This window comes from Panulirus ornatus, chromosome 42 (genome assembly GCF_036320965.1).
Source record: "Panulirus ornatus isolate Po-2019 chromosome 42, ASM3632096v1, whole genome shotgun sequence".
Taxonomy (NCBI): domain Eukaryota; kingdom Metazoa; phylum Arthropoda; class Malacostraca; order Decapoda; family Palinuridae; genus Panulirus; species Panulirus ornatus.
Window position 1 is genome coordinate 17,858,131 of NC_092265.1, and position 22,884 is coordinate 17,881,014.

The 22,884-nt window shown below is 44.2% G+C and overlaps 1 protein-coding gene across 4 annotated transcripts in view; it reads right to left on the bottom strand.

Annotated features, from left to right (window-relative positions):
- Nucleotides 1–4,676: 4,676 nt before the first annotated feature.
- The window catches only part of LOC139761948 (venom carboxylesterase-6-like), a 125,350-nt gene continuing 107,142 nt past the window's right edge, over nt 4,677–22,884 (bottom strand). For all 4 annotated transcript variants that reach the window (XM_071686657.1, XM_071686655.1, XM_071686656.1 and 1 more), the window contains exons 7-12: nt 22,473–22,623; nt 22,133–22,311; nt 21,595–21,754; nt 19,884–20,016; nt 16,920–17,034; nt 4,677–5,178 (exon numbers count right to left, since the gene is read on the bottom strand). In XM_071686657.1, coding sequence (XP_071542758.1) covers nt 5,065–5,178; nt 16,920–17,034; nt 19,884–20,016; nt 21,595–21,754; nt 22,133–22,311; nt 22,473–22,623 — 852 coding nt within the window. In that variant the 3' untranslated portion in view covers nt 4,677–5,064. The remainder of the gene's footprint in view (nt 5,179–16,919; nt 17,035–19,883; nt 20,017–21,594; nt 21,755–22,132; nt 22,312–22,472; nt 22,624–22,884) is intronic.

A 22,884-nucleotide genomic window follows, 5' to 3' on the forward strand; every position in this document is an offset into this window, starting at 1 on the left:
TACACATATATATACACACACAGACACATACATATATATCCATGCACACAATTCACACTGTCTGCCTTTATTCATTCCAATCGCCACCTCACCACACATGGATTACCATCCCCCTCCCCCCTCATGTGTGCGAGGTAGCGCTAGGAAAAGACAACAAAGGCCCCATTCGTTCACACTCAGTCTCTAGCTGTCATGCAATAATGCCCAAAACCACAGCTCCCTTTCCACATCCAGGCCCCACATAACTTTCCATGGTTTACCCCAGACGCTTTACATGCCCTAATTCAATCCACTGACAGCACGTCAACCCCGGTATACCACATCGATCCAATTCACTCTATTCCTTGCCCGCCTTTCACCATCCTGCATGTTCAGGCCTCGATCACTCAAAATCTTTTTCACTCCATCTTTCCACCTCCAATTTGGTCTCCCACTTCTCCTCGTTCCCTCCACCTCCGACACATATATCCTCTTGGTCAATCTTTCCTCACTCATTCTCTCCATGTGACCAAACCATTTCAAAACACCCTCTTCTGCTCTCTCAACCACGCTCTTTTTATTTCCACACATCGCTCTTACCCTTACATTACTTACTCGATCAAACCACCTCACACCACATATTGTCCTCAAGCATCTCATTTCCAGCACATCCACCCTCCTGCGCACAACTCTATCCATAGCCCACGCCTCGCAACCATACAACATTGTTGGAACCACTATTCCTTCAAACATACCCATTTTTGCTTTCCGAGATAATGTTCTCGACTTCCACACATTCTTCAAGGCTCCCAGGATTTTCGCCCCCTCCCCACCCCATGATTCACTTCCCCTTCCATGGTTCCATTCGCTGCCAGATCCACTCCCAGATATCTAAAAACTTTACTTCCTCCAGTTTTTCTCCATTCAAACTTACCTCCCAATTGACTTGACCCTCAACCTTACTGTACCTAATAACCTTGCTCTTATTCACATTTACTCTTAACTTTCTTCTTTCACACACTTTACCAAACTCAGTCACCAGCTTCTGCAGTTTCTCACATGAATCAGCCACCAGCGCTGTATCATCAGCGAACAACAACTGACTCACTTCCCAAGCTCTCATCCACAACAGACTTCATACTTGCCCCTCTTTCCAAAACTCTTGCATTCACCTCCCTAACAACCCCATCCATTAACAAATTAAACAACCATGGAGACATCACACACCCCTGCCGCAAACCTACATTCACTGAGAACCAATCACTTTCCTCTCTTCCTACACGTACACATGCCTTACATCCTCGATAAAAACTTTTCACTGCTTCTAAAAACTTGCCTTCCACACCATATATTCTTAATACCTTCCAGAGAGCATCTCTATCAACTCTATCATATGCCTTATCCAGATCCACAAATGCTACATAGAAATCCATTTGCTTTTCTATAAGGAGTCACGCGGGGAGTGCTCATCCTCCTCGTAGACTCAGATTGGGGTGTCTAAATGTGTGTGGATGTAACCAAGATGTGAAAAAGTTTTTATCGAAGATGTAAGGTATGTGTACGTGTTGGAAGAGAGGAAAGTGATTGGTTCTCAGTGAATGTTGGTTTGTAGTCGGGGTGCGTGATGTCTCCATGGTTGTTTAATTTGTTTATGGATGGGGTTGTTAGGGAGCTGAATGCAAGAGTTTTGGAAAGAGGGGCAAGCTTGCAGTCTGTTGTGGATGAGAGAGCTTGGTAAGTGAGTCAGTTCTTGTTCGATGATGATACAGTACTGGTGGCTGATTCGGGTGAGAAACTGCAGAAGTTGGTGACTGAGTTTTGTAAGGTGTGTGGAAAAAGAAGGCTGAGAGTAAATGTGAATAAGAGCAAGGCTATTAGGTACAGTAGGGTTGCGGGACAAGTACATTGGGAGGTAAGTTTGAATGGAGAGAAACTGGAGGAAGTGAAGTGTTTTAGATATCTGGATGTGGATTTGGCAGCGGATGGATCCATGGAAGCGGAAGTGAATCATAGGGTGGGGGAGGGGGCGAAATGGGAGCGTTGAAAAATGTGTGGAAGGCGAGAGCGTTATCTTGGAAAGCAAAAATGGGTATGTTTGAAGAAATAGTGGTTCCAACAATGTTATATGTTTGCGAGGCGTGGGCTATAGATAGAGTTGTGCGCAGGAGGGTGGATGTGCTGGAAATGAGATGTTTGAGGACAATATGTGCTGTGAGATGGTTTGATCGAGTAAGTAATGAAAGGGTAAGAGAGATGTGTGGTAATAGAAAGAGTGTGGTTGAGAGAGCAGAAGAGGGTGTTTTGAAATGGTTTGGTCACATGGAGAGAATGAGTGAGGAAAGATTGACAAAGAGGATATATGTGTCAGAAGTGGAGGGAACGAGGAGAAGTGGGAGAACAAATTGGAGGTGGAAAGATGGAGTGAAAAAGATTTTGAGTGATGGTGGTCTGAAATGCATCAGGGTGAAAGGCTTGCAGGGAATAGAGTGAATTGGAACGATGTGGTATACCGGGGTCGATGTGGTGTCAATGGATTGAACCAGGGCATGTGAAGCGTCTGGGGTAAACCATGGAAAGTTTTGTGGGGCCTGGATGTGGAAAGGGAGCTGTGGTTTCGGTTCATTATACATGAAAGTTAGAGACTGAGTGTGAACGAATGTGGCCTTTGTTGTCTTTTCCTAGCGCTACCTCGCGCACATGTGCGGGGGGAGGGGGTTGTCATTTCATGTGTGGCGGGGTGACGACGAGAATGAATAAGGACAGATAGTATGAATCATGTACATGTGTATATATGTATATGTCTGTGTGTTTATATATATGTATAATTTGAGATGTATAGGTATGTATATGTGCGTGTGTGGATGTGTATGTATACACATGTGTGTTTCGGTGGGTTGGGACATTCTTTCGTCTGTTTCCTTGCGCTACCCCGCTAACTTGGGAGACAGCGACAAAGTATAATAAGTAAATGAATATATATTTCTAGAAGTGAGTCATTATCAAAAACGGCATACGTGACTATGCATATTTAGGTTAAATCACAACAAAATATATGTAATCTACCATAACAACATAAGAACACGAACAAGTATAGCAGATGTTTTGAAAAAAATTAGATATCGAGCTTTTTGATGTACAGTAATCTAGCGAAGCTTAAATACTTGACTGAATAGCTTCTATTCAACTTTACTGATATCCAGAACTTAAGACGTGTCTAACATTCTGCTGTTGTTAGTGACTACTGGGCAAACAGAATATTATTAGTGGGTCAAAACCATGGGCCAGTGGGCCAAACCTTATAAAAAAAGTGGTCCGCTTTTTGCGTAGTGCGGGCAGGACGCATGATGGTGGTAGACCGTATGTTGACGTCCTCACTGTAAACACTGCGTTCAAGAAAACATGGTATTTAGCAAAGCCTTCTTATCAATTCTCTAAAAAAGACAAATCAGACGAATCAGCGACAATCTTCAGTACAGAATGAGTAATGAGGAATTAGAATGGTTGACAGAACAGCTACGTCATACTGCAAACTGGCGAGGATTTTGGCCAAGCCAGTCACCTGTCATAAAGAAATCTGGGCGACCGTAGATCCACAATGGGATAAAGGCACAGGGAGATTCATCCTTTAAGAATATGTGATGAAGTTTTTATACAACCGCGTTAGCTGGTTCACTCGGGTTAAAGCTATGGATGTGCTATCAAAAGTAAATCTAGTCATCACCTGAACAGATTGAGAAGAAAACCTGACTGATACGCAGAGAAATTAGGGAGATCCATAGGATAAGATTTTAGAAATGAGAGACATGCCACAGCATTTCACGAGCTTTCGAGGTATCAAAGTCCACGACATGTGTATATGGTTGACCACAAAGTAAGAACAGTTGGAACACCTCTAGCACCGTCTCTTCTGAAGAAGAGCATCACAATCTGTGAATACAATAACGAAGCTGACCTTACCAAGCCACTTGCAAGGACATAATAACCCTCATGGGGCAATTGCACTGCAAGTTACTTGACGCTGTTATTTTTCCTTCTACTGATGTGTTACTTCATATACCCGTCTAGGAACACTAGATGTGACAGCTGGTACAATGACTGGTACAGCTACTGTGGAGGTGGTCAGAGTGTGACGATCCTGTGGCATAAGCTGCTTGAAAGTAAAATGAGAGTTGAATGTATCCACTGGGATGATGCTCTCGTGATACAGTCACAAGCGTAACTTACGGTCAGCCTGGACACCACGAAAGTCTTATCTCCCGTTATCAGTAAAGATATGCAACAAGCACGGCAAGTTTCTGCATCCTCATTGACCTGAGGGTAAGCTTATCATTACCCACCTGCTATAACTGAGAACATCATCCTAGTATTGTATAATGAACTGAGCTACGGCATCATTAAGTGTGGGTCTTCTCAGGGATCTTCTGACCACATAATGCCAGGATCATACGAAGTTGTAGGCAGGACGGTGCTCACTGAAGCTAGTTTACGTCATCGTCTTGATTAAATGTGGTTCACTTGAATCCCCTCAGAGCCACCTTCATGAGACTAGAACTAGTCTTTCATAATGATGCCAACATTACCTCGGCCTGTGTCTATAACTAAGGCCAAAATGCTCCTGAATGCTCATCCAAGTCATTGAAGTGTAAACAAGATACAGGCTCTTGTGTGTGAAACACAGGAGAAAGAAACACAGTTGGTTTGTTTTTTTGTTTATAGAAGCAACTGCGTACAGTCATAAGATCCAAAGATTCATTTTCTGGTCTCTTGTACGTTACCTTTACATTTTCTTTCTACACGCAAGAAGCTACACATCAGATAATCAACGGAAAACGATTGTTTTGATTATCTCATACAAATGTTCTTTAATACATGGATGAATATAATTTCTTTTCCTCATTACATAGCTCAGTTACAGAGCGTTTGAGCCTAACGTGTGTGTGTGTGTGTGTGTGTGTGTGTGTGTGTGTGTGTGTGTGTGTGTGTGTGTGTGTGTGTGTGTTGCGTGTGTGTGTGTGTGTGTGTGTGTGTGTGTTGCGTGTGTGTGTGTGTGTGTGTGTGGGCAGACAACGTGTTTACTGGTTTCTATCAGCAGCAATCACTACAGGGTGCAGGTGCTGGGCACGTTCCGTTCTTCAGGAAGTTTTCAGGATACAACAGCAAGTTCTTCTTCGTGGGCAAGTTCTTCCAGAACTCCAATTCCTATGGAAGTGTGGAAAACAACATCGTTTATAAATAGAAACTAAACTTGGTAGAACATCATTGTCTATAAAGAAGATTAAGTAGAAAACATCATTGTGTATAAGGAAAGATTAAGTAGAAAACATCATTTTCTGTAAGGAAAGATTAGGTGGAAAACATCATTGTCTATAAGGAAGGATTAGGTAGAAAACATCATTATCTATAAGGAAAGATTAAGCAGAAAACATCATTGTGTATAAGGAAAGATTAGGTAGAAAACATCACTGTCTATAAGGAAAGATTAAGTAGAAAACATCGTTGTCTATAAGAAGAGATTAGGTAGAAAACATCATTGTGTATAAGGAAATATTAAGTAGAAAACATCATTGTTTATAAGAGATCAAGTAGGAAACATTATCATCTAAAAGAAAAGATTACCAAATCAACACAGCCTATTACTGAGGCAAGGGATATGTAGTCCGCTTTTTTCTTTGCCTTGACCGACATGGCCCGGGCGAAAAAATGCTCCTCCCAGAGGCCAACTGAGAGGAGGGATAAAGGTGAGAGGAACAGAAAGGAGAAATTAATCCTGGTGTCCGCAGGTGTTTGTAGACCTGACTCTTAAAGTCAGAAAGGTTATACGAAGAAGGAAATCCAATGAAGGAAAGAGAAAATTCCAAGGTTTCGCTGTTCGAGAGAAAAATGTGGCACCACAATGGTTAATCCTCGAGTGACCAATCTCAACACAGGTACTGAAGACAACAGCAGCCAGCCGAGTGTCTCACCTCCAAACCCTGAGGAGGAGGAGACGTGCGGACACCTTACAAGAACAGTGGCTAAGATGAGAGACAGCCGCGTCATCTTCGACCTACAGAGAGGTATGGTTGACGAGAGGCGACGCCAGGAGAATTAATGAGACGTAAGGATTTTGATTCCACTCACGTTAATAGAGAGGTGGAGGATGAACCATCCAAGGGGTGTGAACAGCACTAAGAAGTATAAAACCTCTGTGGATATGATATAACTGCTCACATGAAACATGTTATCATGCAACTGTTAGCATGCTTGAAGTACCAAGCTATCGAACCCAGCCCTTTCCCTGTGACTTGCTGATGACAGTTGAAGACAGAATGAGATACATATGATGCCATACTTTTAAGAAGATATGCCTAAGGATTTCATATAAAGAAACGTGATTTTTCTTGCCTACAGAAACGATTGTAATGGTCAGTATTGGTAAGAAAATGTCCATACCAATCATCACAACAGTTCATCCAGACACATGAGAACTTCGATGAAGGATAAAACCGTCAGTAGTTCCACGTCTTGACAGCTTTGCATGTATGTCAACCTATACTACACGTGGGAAACTTGGCTCAAGACGCCCGATACCTTGTATGATTTGACAAACTGATTTTGGAAAAGTTTGTGAAAATCTGACCTCCTCTTGGGCTTAGCTTTAAGACCCCGCTGAGTCAGGGTTGATCCTCCAGATCTGTTTGGAGATTGTTCCTTGGTGATTATCATTACATTTACTGAACACATTTCGTCAGTAGCTTCTTGGATGATTACATCAACTAACGTCGTTCTCCTCGGCTTCATCTCCCCGCTGTCATATATTACTTCATCGTCCTGCTCCTATACTGTTTTTTCTTCCCAAATGGACAAATTCATGATAAGTATAACCAGCATTTGTGACCAGCAATACCTAACAGAACAAACCTGGTGCTCATTTGTAAAAGGATATTACCAGTGGGAACTTCTGACACTTCGGTTTATGGGCACGAAGTGCTACCTCAGGGAACTTCGTGTGGAGAAAAGAATTCTCGCAGGCAACATCTGTTTCACGTATAACATATCTTAGGTACAACAGCTGATACTGAAGAAACTTTCTACACGAACGTCCTTGTATTACAATGAATATCTGGCCTAAGGCTATTTGCACTCTTAACGATTTCACCAAGACAATCTTGACCTTATTTCATATATATATATATATATATATATATATATATAGGGAAAATGATTTGGTAAACAGAGAAGAGGTAGTAAAAGCTTTGCGGAAGATGAAAGCCGGCAAGGCAGCAGGTTTGGATGGTATTGCAGTGGAATTTATTAAAAAGGGGGGTGACTGTATTGTTGACTGGTTGGTAAGGTTATTTAATGTATGTATGACTCATGGTGAGGTGCCTGAGGATTGGCGGAATGCGTGCATAGTGCCATTGTACAAAGGCAAAGGGGATAAGAGTGAGTGCTCAAATTACAGAGGTATAAGTTTGTTGAGTATTCCTGGTAAATTATATGGGAGGGTATTGACTGAGAGGGTGAAGGCATGTACAGAGCATCAGATTGGGGAAGAGCAGTGCGGTTTCAGAAGTGGTAGAGGATGTGTGGATCAGGTGTTTGCTTTGAAGAATGTATGTGAGAAATACTTAGAAAAGCAAATGGATTTGTATGTAGCATTTATGGATCTGGAGAAGGCATATGATAGAGTTGATAGAGATGCTCTGTGGAAGGTATCAAGAATATATGGTGTGGGAGGAAAGTTGTTAGAAGCAGTGAAAAGTTTTTATCGAGGATGTAAGGCATGTGTACGTGTAGGAAGAGAGGAAAGTGATTGGTTCTCAGTGAATGTAGGTTTGCGGCAGGGGTGTGTGATGTCTCCATGGTTGTTTAATTTGTTTATGGATGGGGTTGTTAGGGAGGTAAATGCAAGAGTCCTGGAAAGAGGGGCAAGTATGAAGTCTGTTGGGGATGAGAGAGCTTGGGAAGTGAGTCAGTTGTTGTTCGCTGATGATACAGCGCTGGTGGCTGATTCATGTGAGAAACTGCAGAAGCTGGTGACTGAGTTTGGTAAAGTGTGTGGAAGAAGAAAGTTAAGAGTAAATGTGAATAAGAGCAAGGTTATTAGGTACAGTAGGGGTGAGGGTCAAGTCAATTGGGAGGTGAGTTTGAATGGAGAAAAACTGGAGGAAGTGAAGTGTTTTAGATATCTGGGAGTGGATCTGTCAGCGGATGGAACCATGGAAGCGGAAGTGGATCATAGGGTGGGGGAGGGGGCGAAAATTTTGGGAGCCTTGAAAAATGTGTGGAAGTCGAGAACATTATCTCGGAAAGCAAAAATGGGTATGTTTGAAGGAATAGTGGTTCCAACAATGTTGTATGGTTGCGAGGCGTGGGCTATGGATAGAGATGTGCGCAGGAGGATGGATGTGCTGGAAATGAGATGTTTGAGGACAATGTGTGGTGTGAGGTGGTTTGATCGAGTGAGTAACGTAAGGGTAAGAGAGATGTGTGGAAATAAAAAGAGCGTGGTTGAGAGAGCAGAAGAGGGTGTTTTGAAATGGTTTGGGCACATGGAGAGAATGAGTGAGGAAAGATTGACCAAGAGGATATATGTGTCGGAGGTGGAGGGAACGAGGAGAAGAGGGAGACCAAATTGGAGGTGGAAAGATGGAGTGAAAAAGATTTTGTGTGATCGGGGCCTGAACATGCAGGAGGGTGAAAGGAGGGCAAGGAATAGAGTGAATTGGAGCGATGTGGTATACAGGGGTTGACGTGCTGTCAGTGGATTGAATCAAGGCATGTGAAGCGTCTGGGGTAAACCATGGAAAGCTGTGTAGGTATGTATATTTGCGTGTGTGGACGTATGTACATGTGTATGGGGGGGGGGGGGTTGGGCCATTTCTTTCGTCTGTTTCCTTGCGCTACCTCGCAAACGCGGGAGACAGCGACAAAGTATAAAAAAAAAAAAAAAAAAAAAAAAAAAATATATATATATATATATATATATATATATATATATATATATATATATATATATATATATATATATATATATATATATATATATATATGGGTAAAACTGAAAGTTGATGAAGAGAGATGGGTGATTATTGGTGCATATGCACCTGGGCATGAGAAGAAAGATCATGAGAGGCAAGTGTTTTGGGAGCAGCTAAATGAGTGTGTTAGCAGTTTTGATGCACAAGACCGGGTTATAGTGATGGGTGATTTGAATGCAAAGGTGAGTAATGTGGCAGTTGAGGGAATAATTGGTACACATGGAGTGTTCAGTGTTGTAAATGGATATGGTAAAGAGCTTGTAGATTTATGTGCTGAAAAAAGACTGGTGATTGGGAATACCTGGTTTAAAAAGCGAGATATACATAAGTATACGTATGTAAGTAGGAGAGATGGCCAGAGAGCGTTATTGGATTACGTGTTAATTGATAGACGCACGAAAGAGAGACTTTTGGATGTTAAGGTGCTGAGAGGTGCAACTGGAGGGATGTCTGATTATTATCTTGTGGAGGCGAAGGTGAAGATTTGTAGGGGTTTTCAGAAAAGAAGAGAGAATGTTGGGGTGAAGAGAGTGGTGAGAGTAAGTGAGCTTGAGAAGGAGACTTGTGTGAGGAAGTACCAGGAGAGACTGAGTACAGAATGGAAAAAGGTGAGAACAAAGGAGGTAAGGGGAGTGGGGGAGGAATGGAATGTTTTTAGGGAAGCAGTAATGGCTTGCGCAAAAGATGCTTGTGGCATGAGAAGCGTGGGAGGTGGGTTGATTAGAAAAGGTAGTGAGTGGTGGGATGAAGAAGTAAGATTATTAGTGAAAGAGAAGGGAGAGGCATTTGGACGATTTTTACAGGGAAAAAATGCAAATGAGTGGGAGAGGTATAAAAGAAAGAGGCAGGAGGTCAAGAGAAAGGTGCAAGAGGTGAAAAAGAGGGCAAATGAGAGTTGGGGTGAGAGATTATCATTAAATTTCAGGGAGAATAAAAAGATGTTTTGCAAGGAGGTAAAAAAAAGTGCGTAAGACAAGGGAGCAAATGGGAACTTCAGTATAAGGGGGCTAATGGGGAGGTGATAACAAGTAGTGGTGATGTGAGAAGGAGATGGAGTGAGCATTTTGAAGGTTTATTGAATGTGTTTGATGATAGAGTGGCAGATATAGGGTGTTTTGGTCGAGGTGGTGTGCAAAGTGAGAGGGTTAGGGAAAATGATTTGGTAAATAGAGAAGAGGTAGTAAAAGCTTTACGGAAGATGAAAGCCGGCAAGGCAGCAGGTTTGGATGGAATTGCAGTGGAATTTACTAAGAAAGGGGGTGACTGTATTGTTGACTGGTTGGTAAGGTTATTCAATGTATGTATGATTCATGGTGAGGTACCTGAGGATTGGCGGAATGCTTGCACAGTGCCATTGTACAAAGGCAAAGGGGATAAGAGTAAGTGCTCAAATTACAGAGGTATAAGTTTGTTGAGTATTCCTGGTAAATTATATGGGAGGGTATTGATTGAGAGGGTGAAGGCATGTACAGAGCATCAGATTGGGGAAGAGCAGTGTGGTTTCAAAAGTGGTAGAGGATGTGTGGATCAGGTTTTTCCTTTGAAGAATGTATGTGAGAAATACTTAGAAAAACAAATGGATTTGTATGTAGCATTTATGGATCTGGAGAAGGCATATGATAGAGTTGATAGAGATGCTCTGTGGAAGGTATTAAGAATACATGGTGTGGGAGGCAAGTTGTTAGAAGCAGTGAAAAGTTTTTATCGAGGATGTAAGGCATGTGTACGTGTAGGAAGAGAGGAAAGTGATTGGTTCTCAGTGAATGTAGGTTTGCGGCAGGGGTGTGTGATGTCTCCATGGTTGTTTAATTTGTTTATGGATGGGGTTGTTAGGGAGGTGAATGCAAGAGTTTTGGAAAGAGGGGCAAGTATGAAGTCTGTTGTGGATGAGAGAGCTTGGGAAGTGAGTCAGATGTTGTTCGCTGATGATACAGCGCTGGTCGCTGATTCATATAAGAAACTGCCGAAGCTGGTGACTGAGTTTGGTAAAGTGTGTGAAAGAAGAAAGTTAAGAGTAAATGTGAATTAGAGCAAGGTTATTAGGAACAGTAGGGTTGAGGGTCAAGTCAACTGGGAGGTAAGTTTGAATGGAGAAAAACTGGAGGAAGTAAAGCGTTTTAGATATCTGGGAGTGGATCTGGCAGCGGATGGAACCATGGAAGCTGAAGTGAATCATAGGGTAGGGGAGGGGGCGAGAATTCTGGGAGCACTGAAGAATGTTTGGAAGTCGAGAACATTATCTCGGAAAGCAAAAATGGGTATGTTTGAAGGAATAGTGGTTCCAACAATGTTGTATTATTGCGAGGCGTGGGCTATGGATAGAGTTGTGCGCAGGAGGGTGGATGTGCTGGAAATGAGAGGTTTGAGGACAATATGTGGTGTGAGGTGGTTTGATCGAGTAAGTAATAATAGGGTAAGAGAGATGTGTGGAAATAAAAAGAGTGTGGTTGAGAGAGCAGAAGAGGGTGTTTTGAAATGGTTTGGTCACATGGAGAGAATGAGTGAGGAAAGATTGATAAAGAGGATATATGTGTCAGAGGTGGAGGGAACGAGGAGAAGTGGGAAACCAAATTTTAGGTGGAAAGATGGAGTGAAAAAGATTTTGAGTGATCGGGGCCTGAACATGCAGGAGGGTGAAAGGCGTGCAAGGAATAGAGTGAATTGGAACGATGTGGTATACCGGGGTCGACGTGCTGTCAATGGATGGAACCAGGGCATGTGAAGCGTCTGGGGTAAACCATGGAAAGTTGTGTGGACCCTGGATGTGGAAAGGGAGCTGTGGTTTCGGTGTATTATTACATGACTGCTAGAGACTGAGTGTGAACGAATGGGGCCTTTGGCGTCTTTTCCTAGCGCTACCTCGCACACATGAGGAGGGAGGGGGTTATTATTCCATGTGTGGCGGGGTGGCGATGGGAACAAATAAAGGCAGACAGTATGAATTAGGTACATGTGTATATATGTATATGTCTGTGTGTGTATATATATGTGTACACTGAGATGTATAGGTATGTATATTTGCATTTGTGGACGTGTATGTATATACATGTGTATGTGGGGGGGTTGGGCCATTCTTTCGTCTGTTTCCTTGCGCTACCTCGCTAACGCGGGAGACAGTATGTTTGAAGGAATAGTGGTTCGAACAATGTTGTATGGTTGCAATGGTTCAATGGATTGAACCAGGGCATGTGATATATATATATATATATATATATATATATATATATATATATATATATATATATATATATATATATATATATATATATAAATATATGTGCTGACAGGTGCAACTAGAGGGATGTCTGATCATTATCTTGTGGAGGCTAAGGTGAAGATTTGTATGGGTTTTCAGAAAAGAAGAGTGAATGTTGGGGTGAAGAGGGTGGTGAGAGTAAGTGAGCTTGGGAAGGAAACTTGTGTGAGGAAGTACCAGGAGACACTGAGTACAGAATAGTAAAAGGTGAGAACAATGGAAGTAAGGGGAGTGGGGGAGGAATGGGATGTATTTAGGGAATCAGTGATGGATTACGCAAAAGATGCTTGTGGCATAAGAAGAGTGGGAGGTGGGTTGATTAGAAAGGGTAGTGAGTGGTGGGATGAAGAAGTAAGATTATTAGTGAAAGAGAAGAGAGAGGAATTTGGACGATTTTTGCAGGGAAAAAATGAAATTGAGTGGGAGATGTATAAAAAAGAGAATGGGAAAATGGGAACGTCAGTGAAGGGCGCAAATGGGTAGGTGATAACAAGTAGTGGTGATGTGAAAAGGAGATGGAGTGAGTATTTTGAAGGTTTGTTGAATGTGTTTGATGATAGAGTGGCAGATATAGGGTGTTTTGGTCGAGGTGGTGTGCAAAGTGAGAGGGTTAGGGAAAATGATTTGGTAAACAGAGAAGAGGTAGTAAAAGCTTTGCGGAAGATGAAAGCCGGCAAGGCAGCAGGTTTGGATGGTATTGCAGTGGAATTTATTAAAAAAGGGGGTGACTGTATTATTGACTGGTTGGTAAGGTTATTTGATTTATGTATGACTCATGGTGAGGTGCCTGAGGATTGGCGGAATGCGTGCATAGTGCCATTGTACAAAGGCAAAGGGGATAAGAGTGAGGGCTCAAATTACAGAGGTATAAGTTTGTTGAGTATTCCTGGTAAATTATATGGGAGGGTATTGATTGAGAGGGTGAAGGCATGTACAGAGCATCAGACTGGGGAACAGCAGTGTGGTTTCAGAAGTGGTAGAGGATGTGTGGATCAGGTGTTTGCTTTGAAGAATGTATGTGAGAAATACTTAGAAAAGCAAATGGATTTGTATGTAGCATTTATGGATCTGGAGAAGGCATATGATAGAGTTGATAGAGATGCTCTGTGGAAGGTATTAAGAATATATGGAGTGGGAGGCAAGTTGTTAGAAGCAGTGAAAAGTTTTTATCGAGGATGTAAGGCATGTGTACGTGTAGGAAGAGAGGAAAGTGATTGGTTCTCAGTGAATGTAGGTTTGCGGCAGGGGTGTGTGATGTCTCCATGGTTGCTTAATTTGTTTATGGATGGGGTTGTTAGGAAGGTGAATGCAAGAGTTTTGGAAAGAGGGACAAGTATGAAGTCTGTTGGGGATGAGAGAGCTTGGGAAGTGAGTCAGTTGTTGTTCGCTGATGATACAGCGCTGGTGGCTGATTCATGTGAGAAACTGCAGAAGCTGGTGACTGAGTTTGGTAAAGTGTGTGAAAGAAGAAAGTTAGAGTAAATGTGAATAAGAGCAAGGTTATTAGGTACAGTAGGGTTGAGGGTCAAGTCAATTGGGAGGTAAGTTTGAATGGAGAAAAACTGGAGGAAGTAAAGTGTTTTAGATATCTGGGAGTGGATCTGGCAGCGGATGGAACCATGGAAGCGGAAGTGGATCATAGGGTGAGGGAGGGGGCGAAAATCCTGGGAGCCTTGAAGAATGTGTGGAAGTCGAGAACATTATCTCGGAAAGCAAAAATGGGTATGTTTGAAGGAATAGTGGTTCCAACAATGTTGTATGGTTGCGAGGCGTGGGCTATGGATAGAGTTGTGCGCAGGAGGATGGATGTGCTGGAAATGAGATGTTTGAGGACAATGTGTGGTGTGAGGTGGTTTGATCGAGTAAGTAACGTAAGGGTAAGAGAGATGTGTGGAAATAAAAAGAGCGTGGTTGAGAGAGCAGAAGAGGGTGTTTTGAAATGGTTTGGGCACATGGAGAGAATGAGTGAGGAAAGATTGACCAAGAGGATATATGTGTCGGAGGTGGAGGGAACGAGGAGAAGTGGGAGACCAAATTGGAGGTGAAAAGATGGAGTGAAAAAGATTTTGTGTGATCGGGGCCTGAACATGCGGGAGGGTGAAAGGAGGGCAAGGAATAGAGTGAATTGGATCGAAGTGGTATACCGGGGTTGACGTGCTGTCAGTGGATTGAATCAGGGCATGTGAAGCGTCTGGGGTAACCCATGGAAAGCTGTGTAGGTATGTATATTTGCGTGTATGGACGTGTATGTATATACATGTGTATGGGGGTGGGTTTGGCCATTTCTTTCGTCTGTTTCCTTGCGCTACCTCGCAATCGCGGGAGACAGCGACAAAGCAAAAAAAAAAAAAAATAATATACATATATATATATATATACATATATATATATATACATATATATATATATATATATATATATATATATATATATATATATATATATATATATATATATATATATATGTATATATATATATGTATATAAGGTGGTGAAAGCTTTATGGAAGATGAGAACCGGCAAGGCGACTTGCTTGGTTGGTATTGCAGTGGACTTTATCAAGAAAAGGGGTGATTGTTGATCTTTTGGTAAGGATATTCCGCGTACGTATGGTTCATGGTGAAGTGCCTAAGGATTGTTGGAATGCATGCATAGTGCCATTGTACAAATGTAAAGGGGATAAAGGTGAGTGTTCAAATTACAGAGGTATAAGCTTGCCGAGTATTCATGGGAAATTATATATAGGGTATTGATTGAGAGGGTTAAAGACATGTACAGAGCATCAGATTGGGCAAAAGCAATGTGCTTTCAGAAGTGGTAGAGGATGTGTGGATCAGATCTTTGCTTTGAAGAATGTATGTGAGAAATAACTGTATGTAGCATTTATGGATTTGGATAAGGCATATGATAAGGTTGATAGAGATGCCTTGTGGAAGGTATTAAGCGTATATAGTGAGGGAGGCAAGTTGCTAGAAGCAGTGAAAGTTTTTACCAATGGTGTAAGGCATGTGTACGAGTAGGAAGAGAGAAAAGTGATTAGTTCCCAGTGAATGTCGGTTTGCGGCAGGGGTGCCTGATGTCTCTATGGTTGTTTAATTTCTATATGGATGGGGTGGTTAGGGAGGTGAATGCAAGAGTTTTAGAGAGAGAGGTAAGTATGCAGCCTGTTGGGGATGAAAGGGCTTGGGAAGTGTCAGTTGTTGTTCGCTGATGATACAGCTGTGGTGGCTGATTCGGGTGAGAAACTGCAGAAGTTGGTGACTGAGTTTGGTAAAGTGTGTGAAAGATGAAAGTTGAGAGTAAATGTGAATAAGAGCAAGGTTATTAGGTTCAGTAGGGTTGAGGAACAAATAAACTAGGAGATAAGTTTGAATGGAGAAAATCTGGAGGAAGTGAAGTGTTTTAGATATCTGGGAGTGGATTTAGCAGTGGATGGAACCATGGAAGCGGCAGTAAGTCACAGGGTGGGGGAGGGGGCGAAGGCTCTGGAAGCATTGAAGAATGTGTGGAAGGCGAGAACGTTATTTCGGAGAGTAAAGATGGGTATGTTTGAAGGAGCACAATGGAAGGGCTCTCGGTGTTGTATAATCAAAGAATGATGCCCAGTAGAACTACACTTAGTTATGTGGTGGTTTAGATTTTAAATGTATTTTCGTAACAAATGAAATACTCAGTTATGTGGCGTCCACCTCCCACTCTGTGAGCTACCATACATAATTCCAGGGAAATCACCGAATGAATTTGACTTTACTTGCCATACACATGGCAGTTTGGACCTCGTGGTGTCTGGAAATTTGGTTATCAATATTGTATTAGTGACGGTAGGTAGCATCATTGACTTCGGTATACAGAGGAGGGTTCAAGCTAACTCTCTTACTCATAGATTTCCGCTTATTGAAAATGGTTAGAAATACCAGATTTATGACTAAATTATACAACCCCAGAAATACTTTTGTGGGCTTCGGCAGCTTAGAAGTTGTACTCCAGTCAAAAACAGGAACATGATGGATTCCTTAAGGGGCTAGACGAGCCTGGACTTCCTTTCCGTTTATGGACGATGATATGTCCTGACAAACGGTCGGTGGGTTTTACTCACAGTGTAACTAGAAGTAAGCTGAGTACGGTAACATCTAAACGACGGACGTGAACCTCTACTCTGAAGACTGAAATATGCTGGGAATATTTTGAACTCTGGTTTGATGATTCCAAACATAATATCGTTAACTGACAGATATACTCTTATCTGTTTTCATGGTCGACGGGTGAATAACCTTATCATCTAGAAAACTGACAGAATGAAAAATCTGAGGCAAATTCGTGACTATTCTATAGCAGGTCCTTTGAATACAGCCCTTTCCAGTAAGGAATCTGAACATATTCATTTCAGTAGTACAGCTACTGTATCAAGCTTTGTTCTCTGACGTCTGCCTTCACTGTGTGTTACCTGAACCCTGTTTTGGCCGGGAAGGTTGACAGAGAGGAGTGATGTACCTCACTTGGTCATGCCGTAGCCCGCCACCATGGACAGGATTCGTCTGGACCGGTGTGCTATCACTTAGGGGACTTATGTGGACGGTGGTGCCGTCATGTTCGAGGCGCTGGACATGAGCAAGTACCACTGATGACACTCACCTGTCGAAGGTACCTGTGGTGGCACTCACCTGGATGAGGGCGTTGTCCTTCATGACTGGGGAGGTGGTGAGGGCCAAGTACCACGGGTGGGACTGCGACGTTGGCCACCATCTGAAGCCCAGGGAACCGTCAGGTGTCGGATTCCTGCCGAGCACAGTTCATATTAGTAAGAACATCTTTCCTGCCTTAGATAATGCACTAATGAGACACCCATATCTGATCTTGGCGGAGTTCTGCGCCAAAAAAGGCTAAGAAATATATAATAAAGAATTGCAAACTTCCGTCAAAACCATGATTCGAATTTAGTTTGTCTTTATTAGAATTTGTGTTTGGGACAAATTGATAACAACCTCGGAAGTAATGAGATGAACACAGTAGGTACGTCCAGGATACACTGCGCCGTGAGGGAGGGAAGACACGGGTCTTGCATTCAATTTCTCTTCTTATTTTCAACTTGCATTCCTGACCAAGCCTCAGGCGACTCACCATCTCTCGTGAGTCCCGCTCCTACTCTACTTTGGTCACGTATTTTCCCCTCCCAAATGTTGGTTAATCCATAGAAACGGAAAGGTTTTATGAGAATCCTCACCCTGACCTGGGAAGAACCCACACCCTGACCTGGGAAGAACCCACACCCTGACCTGGGAAGAACCCACACCCTGACCTGGGAAGAACCCACACCCTGACCTGGGAAGAACCCACACCCTGACCTGGGAAGAACCCTCACCCTGACCTGGGAAGAACCCGCATCCTGACCTGGTAAGAACCCACACCCTGACCTGGGAAGAACCCACACCCTGACCTGGGAAGACCCCGCATCCTGACCTGGGAAGAACCCACACCCTGACCTGGGAAGAACCCGCATCCTGACCTGGGAAGAACCCTCACCCTGACCTGGGAAGAACCCGCATCCTGACCTGGGAAGAACCCACACCCTGACCTGGGAAGAACCCACACCCTGACCTGGGAAGACCCCGCATCCTGACCTGGGAAGAACCCACACCCTGACCTGGGAAGACCCCGCATCCTGACCTGGGAAGAACCCGCATCCTGACCTGGGAAGAACCCGCATCCTGACCTGGGAAGAACCCACACCCTGACCTGGGAAGAACCCACACCCTGACCTGGGAAGAACCCACACCCTGACCTGGGAAGAACCCACACCCTGACCTGGGAAGAACCCTCACCCTGACCTGGGAAGAACCCGCATCCTGACCTGGGAAGAACCCACACCCTGACCTGGGAAGAACCCACACCCTGACCTGGGAAGAACCCACACACTTGACCTGGGGAAGGACCCCGCATCCTGGACCCTGGGAAGAACCCGCATCCTGACCTGGGAAGGAACCACACCCTGAACCTGGGAAGAACCACACCCTGACCCTGGGAAGAACCCGCATCCTGACCTGGGAAAGAACCCACACCCTGACCTGGGAAGAACCCGCATCCTGACCTGGGAAGAACCCGCATCCTGACCTGGGAAGAACACGCACCCTGACCTGGGAAGGAACCCAACACCCTGACCTGGGAAGAACCCACATCCTGACCTGGGAAGAACCCGCATCCTGACCTGGGAAGAACACGCACCCTGACCTGGGAAGAACCCACACCCTGACCTGGGAAGAACCCGCATCCTGACCTGGGAAGAACCCACACCCTGACCTGGGAAGAACCTGCCCCTGACCTGGGAAGAACATGTACCCTGACATGGGAAGAACATGCATCCTGACCTGGGAAGAACCCGCATCCTGACCTGGGAAGAACCCACACCCTGACCTGGGAAGAACCCACACCCTGACCTGGGAAGAACCCGCATCCTGCCCTGGGAAGAACACGCACCCTGACCTGGGAAGAACCCACACCCTGACCTGGGAAGAACCCGCATCCTGCCCTGGGAAGAACCTGCCCCTGACCTGGGAAGAACATGTACCCTGACATGGGAAGAACATGCATCCTGACCTGGGAAGAACATGCATCCTGACCTGGGAAGATCCCACACCCTGACCTGGGAAGAACACGCACCCTGACCTGGGAAGAACCCGCATCCTGACCTGGAAGAACCCGCACCCTGACCTGGAAAGGCCCTACACCCTGACCTAGGAAGAACCTGCACCCTGACCTGAGAACATGCACCCTGACCAGGGACGAACCCTCACCCTGAACTGGGAAGAACCCGCATCCTGATCTGCAAAGAACATGCACACTGACCTAAATAGAACACGCACCCTGACCTGGGAAGAACCTGCCCCTGACCTGGGAAGAACATGTACCCTGACATGGGAAGAACATGCATCCTGACCTGGAGAGAACATGCATCCTGACCTGGGAAGAACCTGCACCTTCACCTGGGAAGAACCTGCATCCTGACCTGGGAAGAACCTGTACCCTGACCTGGGAAGACCCCGCACCCTGACCTGGGAAGAACACGCGCCCTGACCTGGGAAGAACCCACACCCTGACCTGAGAAGAACACGCGCCCTGACCTGGGAAGAACCCACACCCTGACCTGGGTAAAACATGTAACCTGACGTGGGAAGACCCCGCACCCTGACCTGGGAAGAACACGCGCCCTGAACTGGAAGAACCCGCACCCTGACATGAGAAGAACACGCACCCTGACCTGGGAAGAACCCGCACCCTGACCTGAGAAGAACACGCACCCTGACCTGGGAAGAACACGCACCCTGACCTGGGAAGATGTACTGTTATTATGAGTGAATAATGAGACAATAGAGAACCTACATGTGACTTTGGCCACTTCTCAAATAAACGTAAGAATAACCGCATCTCACGTCTGGGTTGAGGTGGCCTATAGCAAACTCCGCCTCCATATGATGCCTGGCATTTCTAATAATATTGTCCAAGAATGACTGACAATCATAATAAAACCGTATTAATCATACGGTTCCCTCCCTACTCCGCTTCCTAAACTTAACCATTATATAAAGTGGGACGTTTGAAGTGTAATCACACTTGATTTGATTTCACCTTACCCAGTGGCAGCAAAGTTGACCCACAGTGTCAGTATAATGTGCCTCATGAAGAGGTCAGCTGGGTCCTCCATAGGGTCTAGTCCTACGCCATCTCCACCGAACAGGTACTGGAGGTCGTCCGCGTGGCCCACCCCTGTCACAGAGACGAAGGTGTTCTCGTTAATGGCATCAACATATACGTCTTGCAGCAATCTCTCTCTCTCTCTCTCTGTTCATGTGTGTGTGTGTGTGTGTGTGTGTGTGTGTGTGTGTGTGTGTTTATATATATATATATATATATATATATATATATATATATATATATATATATATATATATATATATATATATATATATGTATATATATATATGAATATGGTGTGGGAGGCAAGTTGTTAGAAGCAGTGAAAAGTTTTTTATCGAGGATGTAAGGAGGAAGAGAGGAAAGTGATTGGTTCTCAGTGAATGTAGGTTTGCGGCAGGGGTGTGTGATGTCTCCATGGTTGTTTAACTTGTTTATGGATGGAGTTGTTAAGGAGGTGAATGCAAGAGTTTTGGAAAGAGGGGCAAGTATGCATTATATTGTGGATGAGAGAGCTTGGGAAGTGAGTCAGTTGTTGTTCGCTGATGATACTGCGCTGGTGGCTGATTCATGTGAGAAACTGCAGAAGTTAGTGACTAAGTTTGCTAAAGTGTGTGAAAGAAGAAAGTTGAATGCAAATGTGAATAAGAGCAAGGTTATTAGGTACAGTAGGGTCGAGGGACAAGTCAATTAGGAAGTAAGTTTGAATGGAGGAAAACTGGAGGAAGTGAAGTGTTTTAGATATCTGGGAGTGGATTTGGCAGCGGATAGAACCATGGAAGCGGAAGTGAGTCAGAGGTTGGGGAGGGGGCGTTGAAAAATGCATTGAAGTCGAGAACGTATCTTGGAAAGGAAAAATGGGTATGTTTGAAGGAATAGTGGTTCCAACAATTCTGTATGGTTGCGAGGCGTGGGCTAAAGATAGAGTTGTGCGGAGGATGGTGGATGTGCTGGAAATGAGATGTTTGAGGACAATATGTGGTGTGAGGTGGTTTGATCGAGTAAGTAATGAAAGGGTAACAGAGATGTATGGTAATAAAAAAAGTGTAGTTGGTATGTATAGGTATGTATATGTGCGTGTGTGGACGTGTGTGCATATACATGTGTATTCGGGTGGGTTGGGCCTTTCTTTCGTCTGTTTCCTTGCGCTACCTCGCTAACGCGGGATACAGCAACAAAGTATAGTAAATATATATATATATATATATATATATATATATATATATATATATATATATATATATATATATATATATATATATATATATATATATATATATACGGTGGATGAAAAGCTGGGTTGACTGTGGTCCGACTATTGCTGCCTGGATTCGAACCTGTGCACTCGACTTTTGGCGGCCCGTGAATGCGCCATGGTCAAGGACGCTAACCTCTACATAGGCCATCCCTAAAGGACCTCTACTTCTGAACATACCTATGAAAACGCTGATGGCTCCTGCCGCACAGCAGTGACCTTACAGTTGCTATTACAAGCTACAAAGTGATCCCCAGCACCATCTCTATATGCAGTCAATCCCAAGACTTCGAGACTGCTCCGCCAGACTTTATCTTCACAGGTGGACTGGCTATGCTACATAGCTAACATAATGATCCTGGAACACAAGTATACACATTGCAGTGTCGACTTACACTTCTTGTTCAAGGAAGAGTTGTAATAATCAGCGAAGCCGAATTGTCCGCGATGCTGCAGCTCATACTTGAATACTTTCTTCCCGTAAAGCGAGCCCAGGGCAGCGTGCAGCTGGGCCGTCTCTTCCTGGCACACGCGGTAGTAACGGTCGCTAATCATCTGGAAAAAAAAAACGTACGTAATGTGCTTGTGAGTCAGGTTCAGCCACCCTTAACTAGAGCCCAGTCAAGCCATACCTGGTGTGTGGTGGATGGAGGCCTTCAGCCAGAACCAAGTAATGTCTTATCCAGATGTGAGTTTTGACAGTTCATAAACCAATGAAGAACTTCTTTCTTTTCTTATCGTTGTGATTCGTCAAGGAAACCATTCAACCACAGCCATGTAAGATATTACTGGGTCGGGTGGCAGGGAACATCAACCACAACCCAAAGAGGTATGGTTGAATTCATGGTTCTGTTTATGAGTAAAGTGTGGCTAGGAAGATAAACACCTCACCTTCCATCACTGTAGTGCACGTTATACAGCCAGACGCCTCACCTCTGTGAACTCCTTCACCGTTTCCTGCGAGAACTCTGGTGCTCCCAGGTAATGGTAGTAGACGCGGCGAGCCAGGTACACGTGCGAGTCTTCCTCAGGCTCGATGAGCAAGGAGGCCGGGCCTGCCACTGTGAAGTTCTGTTTCACTGCCTGAGTGAGTTCCTCGCTCAGGATGATTCCTACATGAGGGGCGGGAAGGGATATATTTCCTAAGATCTGACACTATACACACGTGCTTGTAAACTTCATTAGAATTATGATATAAAAACCTTGAATCCCAGGAACATTCAGACTGCAGGTAACACAAACAACCATGTAATATCAACATGGGACAAAATACCTATGGTGTGTGTAGCTCCCTCGTGCTGGGTAACGCCGGAGATGATGTCGACTTTGTTGAACAAGCCGGACTTGAGCAGTATGGCGGGATGGTCAGGGAGGTAGTAGCCATCCACACGGGGCCGCATTACCGTCGGCCACTCACCCCAGACCTGTGGGGGCAACAAAACCCATCATACCATGTCATCCTCAGTCTCGTGCACACAGGGTGCATGTATCATCATCCTGACCCTCACAATGTATTCCTTCACATCCTCATTTTAAGTCTAATATGATGAACAATCAAGTGGTCCGTTCCACATCTCCTGTGCTATACACACTAAGGATGAGGTGACACGTGACACATGACTATCACACTTGTACTCTCTCGTAGACATGTGTCCAAGGTCGTAACTCTCCCACAGTAGCGAGAA